The sequence below is a fragment of the Suricata suricatta genome, chromosome 10, assembly GCF_006229205.1.
Source record: "Suricata suricatta isolate VVHF042 chromosome 10, meerkat_22Aug2017_6uvM2_HiC, whole genome shotgun sequence".
Lineage (NCBI taxonomy): Eukaryota > Metazoa > Chordata > Mammalia > Carnivora > Herpestidae > Suricata > Suricata suricatta.
The window spans coordinates 119,600,449-119,610,328 of record NC_043709.1 but is presented as its reverse complement, the minus strand read 5'-3'; the positions used below and the strand labels follow the sequence as shown (position 1 = coordinate 119,610,328).

At 44.4% G+C, this 9,880-nt stretch overlaps 1 protein-coding gene and 1 long non-coding RNA gene across 2 annotated transcripts in view; both read left to right on the top strand.

Moving 5' to 3' along the window:
- Window positions 1–1,248: 1,248 nt before the first annotated feature.
- LOC115304709 lies at window positions 1,249–3,559 on the top strand. Its single transcript, XR_003914568.1, has 2 exons — window positions 1,249–1,632; window positions 3,296–3,559. It is a non-coding gene; the product is annotated as an uncharacterized LOC115304709 (long non-coding RNA).
- A 5,739-nt stretch (window positions 3,560–9,298) lies between these two features.
- Window positions 9,299–9,880, top strand: part of SKIDA1 (SKI/DACH domain containing 1) — a 2,640-nt gene continuing 2,058 nt past the window's right edge. Inside the window, exon 1 of the mRNA XM_029955582.1 lies at window positions 9,299–9,875. Within this exon, the coding sequence (XP_029811442.1) occupies window positions 9,412–9,875 (464 nt within the window). The 5' untranslated portion in view covers window positions 9,299–9,411. The remainder of the gene's footprint in view (window positions 9,876–9,880) is intronic.

Below are 9,880 nucleotides of genomic sequence, written 5' to 3'. Positions count from 1 at the left end.
CCTCCGCCTCCGCCTCCGCCTCCGCCTCCGCCTCCTCCAGACTGCGACATCGATGTGCTTCCTTGGGCGACTTCAGCTTTCGCTGCAGCCGCCTTCCCACTATTTCGTTAATATAGTCTAAAATTTTCTTTTATTTTTCAGAAGCGGTTGAAATGTCTCATATTCCACCTTAATTTTAGTCTGCTATTTCCCTCCGGAAAATATTCCTCAGGAAATCCAAAATCTAGAAGGAAATACAGCAAATCCAATGAAACCCTGGAATTCTAACTAGATATCGTATTTTAAATTTGAACGCGTTTATGTCGTCTAAACTGGCGAAACAAATCTCCCCTTTTTATTTCCTCCTTTAAATACTGATATTTTAAACTCTCCATCAAATGCGTTTTGACGAAGAAGGCAGAGAATGTGTCCAGCAGCACGCAGCAAATCAGAGGTTTTATCTTACGCCTCCTGGGACGGAAAAAAAGTGGAACGTGGACGAGGGAGCTTCTAGGGAAGAAAAGCAACACAATTCGCTGGGGATGATGCCGGGCCAGGCGGGGGAGGCCCGGCGGGGGCGTCCGGGGCCCTCGGGCTCTGAGCAGAGGAGCTGGCCAGGGGAAGGGAGGAGGTTTTAAATAGCGGGGGCTGGGAGGGCGGTGGGCCCGCGCATGACCGTACTTTATGAGCAAGGATGGGGCAGCGGATGAGATTACTCTTTCTCATCCCCCGAGAAAAAAAATAAAGTTAGAGGGAGGCGGAGAGAAGAGCCATCCTTATTTCCTCCCCAGGTTTCCGTGGAAGGGCCGGGACTGCGGCGCACAGGGAGAGGGCGCGGGACGCGGCGGACCAATAGCAGTCAACAGGTCCAGGCCTTGGCTGGGCAGCGGGGTCGGACCGCCCGGCCCCCCTCCCCTCCGGTCTCCTCCCCGTCTTCCCCTTCCCTCCCCTCCCCCGCTGGCCCGGCCTGGCAGGGGAGGCCGGCTCTGCGCTCCCCGCCCCATGCGGCCTCACTGCGGCCAAGCGGCCGGGGCTCTCGGGGTGGGGGTGGGGCGGGGGTTCCCAGCCGGAGAATCCTCCCCCGGGGCTGGCAGCGGGGGGGGTAGGGGTGGCGGGGGGGGTGAGGTGGGGGAGGGGAGGGAAATCGGGGAATGGAGGATTAAGGAGGACTCGAGCTCGGCACGAGCGCGGCCCGCGCGAGGGATCCTGGGTAAAAAGTGGCCGCGCGGCACCGGGAGAGCGCGGAGAGGAGCCGGGGTCAGAGGTCAGGGCCCTGGAGCCCCGCGTGCAGAGCCCCCCACGTGAACGCTGCGAGCAGGAGGAACCTTTTTGTTTTCTAGCGCGCCAGCATGCTCCCCTATTGACCGAGCTGCTTTTCCCGGGCCGCTGGAGAGAGTAGCTCGATCCCGGATCTCCTAACCCCACCCCCCTTCCACCACCAACACACTACCCAACTCTACCCTTCCTCTCAACTCACTTCCCAGCCCCCAGTACCGGGCTTGCAATAACGCAGTAAATTTGCTTTAACAACAAGTGGGGGTGGTTGCATTTACTCCTCCCTCTCCGCTCTCCTCCCCCTCCTCTTGCTGCGGCTCTTGACACTACTACAAACCAGGACTATAAACATAAACATGTGTCACTGTAACTGGGCAGGTAATATACGGATTTGGGGTGGGGTGGAGGGGGGGCTTGGTCGCCGCTTGGGGGGCAGTAAAAAATGTATGTTTCACGTGCTCGACCGCTTTGGGGGCTCCCCCCACACACCAATCCATTTATATAATGCCGTCGGCACTCGGTCACTTACTCATTCAGCCAGAGACCCACAAAGACAGACTTGCTGATAACCACCGTACCCCAAAGCAAATACATTTAAAGACGAATCCCTCTCCTTTCCCGGCCTCCGCTGCCACTTAATACTTGAATCCCCTTTCCTTTTTACAAATTCTTTTCCACATAGCAATAGCGAACATTTTTTTCGAGCAAAACAGTGCACCACCCTCTTGCCATAGACAGTACCAAAGGATTTTGTACGCAGAAATCCTTTCAGACAGCAAGAACGGCAATTTCAATGACTGAGTTCGAAATCTATACCGTAAAGGTTATTTCCTGGGCTTTGCCTTCGTAGATTTAGCAACTTCTGCTGTAAGTTGCTGTGACCGGCGCTGTGGAGATTCGCCACAGCGCGCCTTTATTTTTATTATTTAGTCTCTATTTACTCTGCCGCTCAACTTTTTCCCTCATTCTCAGTTCAGCAAGCCTTAGCAACAACTACCTAAGGTTGAGAAAAGCGAATCCCCTCGCCAGCTTTTTGGCTTCGAACAGAGGGAGACACAGAAAATGTTCAGATGGAGAAGTGGTTCCCTTTGTTCTTTCATTGTTTCTCTACGAACTGGTGGATACAAGGACAAACACTTACCTTCTCTTCTTTTTGCTCCAAAAACCAGACGTTCCCATCAGCCTTAAAATACACAATCCACCTTGAAAGTAACTACGAACGTCGGGAGAGTTTGTATTCCATTCTTTTTCGCTCTCTGCCCTCTTTTAGCGTAGGATTAAGTTGCCGAGCACGTTGCTGCAAGCTGTAGCCCCCCGCCTTAGTGAATCGGTCACGTTTAGGACCCTCTAGGTCCATCCTAATTCTGCCAGTAGAATTGAGGGTATTGGAGCTCTAAACTTTCAAAAGGAAAGGGGCCAGCAACCACCCAGAAAACTTATGGATACCCTGAATTCTTTTTACCACTGTGTTTTTGTACCACATCACCAAATAGAATTTGCCAAGGAACATTAGATATTTCTTCGAGCAAAGTTTTTTTTTAAGTTTATGCTTAGCAATATGCTACTTAGACAGATGGTGTTAAAAGGCAGATTTGTAAGGGCATTTGACTGAACCAGTGCGTTTTCCACGATGTTTGTTATGTCCTGTGTTTTTCAAAACACAAACAAAACAGCACTAGAACGGAACAAGGAAAGAAATAGAAGTTTGAATTATAATGTTGTGGAATGACACAAAGAGAGGCGTTTCTTTAACATTGATTAGTGTAAAACTTGGCCCGAAAAGCTAAAGTTCAAAGGCTTAATTTTCATTCTATTTCTAAACAACAACAACAACAACAAGGATGAAGAGGACAGCTTTCCTGGTTAGTAGGTGATGCGTGTCGATGTTTAGTGCCCAGCCTGGTGGGCACTACTGCCCACACCTTGTGTAAATCTGATTATGATGTGATTTGTTGGAGTCATGAATATGAAATGATCCTTCTGTATCTATAAATGCGAACTTGGGATTTTTTGATCTCCCGCTTTTTTTGTGTGCGCCCAGTAGCTGCAGCAGTGGAAGACCGTGATTGGCTCCAGTGCTCCTGGAAGGATTTGGGCTGAAGCCAGGGGAACAGAACCAGAGGATTCCCTTTCCAGAGACCATCAGGCTCCACATGTCTTCTGTTTCCCTTCTCCCCTCTTGGGTGCCCAGAATTTCTGCATGGCTTGAGCAGCCTGTAGGCCTCAACACTCAGTGTCATCACTGCGGTTTCTACACATTTGACCCTTGTGCAAAATAAACACGAATTTGGGCAACACAAATAAATTGTAGGTCTTGATATTTGTGTATTATTTAATATATCAACACTGAACTCTACTTTCTCAGATTTTTTTTTTTCTACATTCAGGATCAATTGTGAGAAGCCCTGGTGTCTCATAGGAAAATATTGCAACAAAACAAGATAATTGGGGGGAAAGGCTGTTGCAGTAGGAAAAGTGGCTTTTCGTTGATAGCGTTTAATTGGAATTAAAAGATTCTTTAGCTGTAAACATTCTTTATTTATTCAGCACACATAAGCAGGCATTGTTTTTATCACCATCATAATTATGGTGTCCTTTAAACTGGCTGATAGCAGGAAAGATAAGGGAATGTGCGTGTAGATTCAGATCGCTTTTTGCTCCTTTCTTTCCCTTCCTCCCTCCCCTCTGTCCATACCCTTCCCCCCACCCCCATTCCTTCCTTGGTCACTAGGGTCCCCCACAGCCCTTGAGATGAGAGCAGGAAGATTGTGGCCTAACCATTTCTTACATCATGAAAGAGATTTGTACCCCACTCTAATTTAATGCAATGGAAAACCTTGTCTCCTGGGTTTATAACTGCTTTTTAGCTTACAGTGTATGTTATCTGAAGAGTTGTCTATTGCTCACCTGTATAAAATCTTGTCCACTAGGTTTTGTTGCTTTACCTTTGTCTAATTTAGAAAGTACACTCTTAGGGCTTTTTCAGAACAAAGCCTCACAAAAACCCCTTTACCTCCAAGGATTTGCAAATTTATAAAGCCTGCATTGAATTCAAGATGGGTCAGGGGGCAAAAAAAGGGTAGGAGGTCACTGCATTTTGATTATGGGTCAGTAGACAACATGGCGTATACTCTGTGTCCCAAACTTCTGTTAAAAACAGGATTTCAAAATGCCTAAGAACAGAAGGATGGGCCCTTTTGGAGACTTGCCTTGATTTGTGTGGTTGAGACAAAAAGAAGAAAATTAAGGAAAATATACTAAGTTATAATTTAAGCTACTCCTTCATTTAGCATTTCCTCCTCCATTCTCATTTTCCCCTCCCAAAAAGTAGAAAACATGTGGAATTAGATGAATTTTGATGAGGAACTGTTGATTATCACAAGATTTTATTGTCCTCTATCCTAAATTAATTCAGCCATGTCAGGCTTTATATTATTATTTTAGAATGTGTTATATAGATTATAATTACTTTTGGCTAACAGTACAAGGAGATTCTTTTATCCTTCTAACCAGTATACTTACATTGTTGAGGCCTTTGTGATGTCCTTAGTCTTTTCTGTCTGAATTCACTTGCAACAAAATGTGCCCAGCAATCAGTAACACAAATGTATATGGCAAAGACTTAGGTGATGGTGACGGTGATGTGGGGGAATGATCCTCATTTAAATTATATGTGTATGGGTGAAAGCTTGGAAGGAAAAGGATTATTTTAATGCTCTTCAATACTTTAATTATATGACAGTTGTAGTGTAGAAATGCAAAAGTACTCTTAGGTTTTCCTTCAGGTTTTCAAAAGAACTTTCCCCATTAGTAAACTACTCCTGCAAATTGCTACTGCATTTCCCAGCTAACCATTTAAAAGACTGTAAATGCCGTGTGCATTACTTCGCTCCAGAGGAAAGAGGTCAGACTGAATTGCAATGGTACTTAAACATAAAATACAGTGAAAATAAATCAGAATTAAAATAGACCATCCGAAGGTAAATTTACCACATTCATACAGGATAAGTAAAGACAAATATGTCCATATCTTCATGGCCCATCACTTTAAAAACTGAAAGTACTGGGTGGTGGTGATGGCTGTTGTTGTTGTTGCTGTTGTTGTTTACAACAAATGCAGAAGAGGACATTAAGATTATACTTCTATCTGTATTTGCCACGGAGTATTTTCCTTTAGCAAGCAGCTTTGTTTTCAAAGCTAAAATACTTTTTAAGATAGTAAGTAGACTGCGCATTCCTCACTGAGAAAATAATTACATGTAATTAACAAACTCAATGCTTATCATATATATTCCTAAATTCTCAAGAAGCCATTCTCTATAAACTTAGAGAGGGATACACACATAAATGTTAATTTGGGTATATCTGCTCACATATGTATACGCATTTGAGAAACAGAAGTTGATCTATCTTCTCTTAAAAAAGAATTTGAATACAGTCCATCATCTGAATTGGGTTCATCTTTGATTGTTGAGGCGGCTGACATGGTCAACAAATTTATCAAAGAAACCCCCTGGCTTTTGAAGAATAGTACTTTATACATCTGGATCTGCACATCCAGGCAAAGTAAGTAAATTATTGCATAACTTTAAGCATAATTGATAACAGACACCTTTAATTTTTCATCCCCATTCTTTTGGCCAGCTTTCACATTAATAATCTAAGCCATAAATGTTGGTAGCTATTGATCGAAATCCCCTGTGTGCATGCAAATCCATCTTAAAGTCCCCTGCCTTTCATGTGTGAGCGCTCAGGGGCCTCTGCTAGATCTTTTTATCGGGATCGACCCCCAATGTGCTGGAGAAGACCCCGGATATGCAACGTGTGCTGATGGCCACAAGAAGCTGTCTGTCACATTCTGTGTGTGTGTGTGTGTGTGTGTGTGTGTGTGTGTGCGCGCGCGCGCGTGCATGTGAATGCAGGCACTCACGCCTTAACACATACACACACACACACAATAATGGGGAAGTTAAAGGAACAAAAGAATGTATTAGACAAGGAGAAAGATATGTAATAAGAGTATTAAAAATGTATAAGGGTAAAGGTGCCTGAGTGTACATACAAAGATACTTGCATAAATTGTATGTATAGACACATTTCCCAAGTCAGCTGGCCTTTATTTTTCTCTACTTAACCCAACAGATTGTATCTTTAGTTTTTAAAAAATACGTAATATTCTACTAGTTTTAACTACCACCTATGTTGCCAGTATTTTAAAGGTGGAAATAGAGGGAAAGCAAAAAAAAGGTTATTTTGAAAAGGTTACTAAATCATGTTGCCATGTGCAAGAGTAGGAGTGTGTGTGTGTGTGTGTGTGTGTGTGTGTGTGTGTGTGAATCTAAATAGGAATGGAGAACAACTAGAACTAGAACTACCTGGCCCCCCCCCCCCAAAAAAAAAGGATAAGGATGTTCTAGCCAACCTTTTGTAACGTCTTCTCAAAGGCTTTTTCTGAGTTTGCTATTTCTTGGCTGTTTGACTCTTTGGTGGAAATCTCAAAGCTGGAGGAGGGGAATTGGACGGGGGTGGGGTTGGAGGAAGAGAGCTGCCAGTATATAAGTGCATCAGGAAGAATTTTAAAACATTATTGTCGCTGGCAATGGAAAGACTCTGGTCATTCGACTTTAAAAAACAAACACCAGCATCTGCTTTTTCTGGAAACTTTGCTTTCTACTTAAGCCTTTTGCATTTTGCCTCCTGTGAAAGTGAAAGAGAAAAACGCAGTGTGATAGATCCAGATGCAAAAGAAAGCCAACTCGGTGGATGGTATTAGCTGTGACGAGGCATTGTTCATTGCTGCCTCTCGGTTACGTTTAAAGCCTGAAATATCACGAGATCCATTCAATGATCCTTCTCTCATTCAAGGGACAAAAATGTAATTTGCTGTAGCTCTGATTTCTTGGATGGAAATGCTAGCCTTAGATTTCAAAGGCAAGAACTAGACATCGTGGTTTGTACACACATTGATTAAGTTGAAGAGCGGCGATTACATCTGTGCTGAGTGCAACAGTAGTCCAGGGCTGACTTTTCAAATCCCAACCTCTGAGTTACAGACTCTCTTAAATAGACTTCCTTAATTTCCGGATGCACTTCTTGAAATTCCCAATTCTCTTCAAAATTCCTGGGAAATTACTAGGGAGATGAGAGTGGGGGTGGGGAACTATGACCGAGATTTCATGCAAACTACGTTTTTGTATGTCTGATTCCTCTGTTTTTATCTTTTTTTTTTTCTTCTGAGCCATACCTGCTTCTGCTAGCCAGAGCAGGGGAAACTGGAACTTTTGAATGGGAAGGAAGAAATTATTGTACAATTCTTTTCTTGCAGGCTCAGAAATATCCGTTTATTCTTTTAACCACACGGATGTGTCTATTTTTGGAGGAACAAGGAAACATATAAATGCCTGGGTTGCATTTATACTGTAGTTGCAAACACCGGACAGTTAAGAAGATTTTGCCGAATTTTGCAAAGGAGCCAACAAATCACCTTGGGATCCTGAAAATGCAACTGGGAAGACCCTTGCTCTCATTTGGCAGTATTTTGGATGTCCTTGAAAAGACACCAAAATATGCCTTAACTTGACTAAGAAGAGGTTAAACAACATTGATATTCATCCAAAGTGATTTTTTTTTTAAAGCAGATGCTTGGCTTTCATGGAAAAAATGAGAGTTGTGGAAGACTCATTTAAACTGCCAACCGAAAACATCATAGACCATTGGAATAGTCTGCATCGTACATCAGCACTTTCTTTTCAGCGTTATTACGTAAAACCTCTGGAAGCACCTTGGGCGTTTTACGTTTTCTATTCTTCGCTGCAGAAGCAGTCTGCTCCCTGGAATTCTGACCTGTGGTGAACAGGACCCTGCCAAAGGCTGTGCTGGGGACTCTAGGACGATCTGGCCTCGAATCCAGCCTGGTTAATTGTGAAAAGTGTACACATTTCTGGCTTATCTATGCTTTGTTATGGGTCTGACGTGAAACTACCTCCTCCCCTCCCCACCCCCCAGCAGAGAACCAAAATCCAGTTGAATTGTTACAGTGTTTCGGAGCTGGAACCTTGAACTGCTTCCCTGGTCAAATAACTTTGTTTCTGGTTGTAAAAGGCATTTCAGGAGAAAAAAAAAAAAAAGGAAAATCGAGAGAAATTCAAAACGTAAGTCTGTTACTGGGGTGGTTCACCGCGCGGTTTTAACTTTGGAGCTCCCAGCCGGTCTCCTTCTCCACTTCCATAAGGGAAATACCAGGCTATTCTGCACATTTTCGCTTAAGCTCCGTTTTCCAAAGGAAAAGGGGGTGGGGTATGTCTATTTAGGCTTGATAATGTTTTTAAAATGCTTTTCTTTGAAATGATAATAGCTGCAGCGGTAAAATGCAAATAAAGGAAAAAATAGGCAATATTCCTTTAAAGGCGAATATACAGGGATTTTTTTTTTTTTTAAGCGTACACACACTGGTTCAGATGAAGTCTGTGAGTCAGGCTGTTTCTGAGCTCCGATAGTTTAATGGAAAGATTTATATACCGACTGTATTATTTACTTTGGGAGGGGAGGTGGCAGTATAAGGGTATGCTAATTAGTGGGAGATTTTGGGGGGAAGGGGTGGAATATCAATTTTTATTGCATCACCTGTCAGGAGTGTCCAATCAGCGCTGGCTTTAGGGGAATTAATTGATGAAGGTGTCTCCGGACGAGCTCACTTCACTCTGTCATTTTATTTGTAGCTAAAGCAGCGGCGGGAATAGCAGCTGCATTTCTTTTCTCTTTCTCCCTTCACATTCCATTATCATAGTGCTCCAATGGAGAAGGAAGGAACAGAGGGGCCCAGGTACTGATCTGCATCGGGGACTTAGACCGACACACTGGCAGATCAGAAACCGGATGGTTTTTTCCCTCTTTTTCAAAAAATACGAAAACCAAAAAAAAAAGCAAGAATCAAGTCAGTGTAATTTCATGTTTTGTTTTGTTTTGTTTTGCTTTTTTTCCAATCATTTTGCCTAGAGTTTGGCACTCCCTTCGCCGGGAATAACAGTCTTTGTTATTTTATTAGCAGGATGCCTTGAGACACACGCAGCATCTGGTGGAGGATTAACATACATACATGTGTATGTACGCGTCACGTATATATTTACTGCAAATGGTGGGGATCATTTAGTGCCCGAGATGGGAGACCTGAAGTCAGGTTTTGAAGAGGTGGATGGCGTGAGGCTCGGCTACCTCATCATTAAAGGAAAGCAAATGTTTGCCCTCTCCCAAGTCTTCACGGATCTGCTGAAGAACATCCCGAGGACGACCGTGCACAAGCGCATGGATCATTTGAAAGTGAAAAAGCACCACTGCGATCTGGAGGAGTTGCGGAAACTCAAGGCAATCAACAGCATCGCATTCCACGCCGCCAAATGCACGCTCATCTCCCGGGAAGACGTGGAAGCGCTCTACACCTCCTGCAAAACCGAGCGTGTCCTCAAGACCAAGCGCAGGAGGGTCGGCCGGGCCCTGGCCACAAAGGCGCCGCCGCCAGAGCGCGCCGCCGCCGCCGCCAGCCCCCGCCCGGGTTTTTGGAAGGACAAGCACCAACTTTGGCGGGGCCTGAGCGGAGCCGCGCGGCCCCTGCCAATCAGCGCGCAGTCCC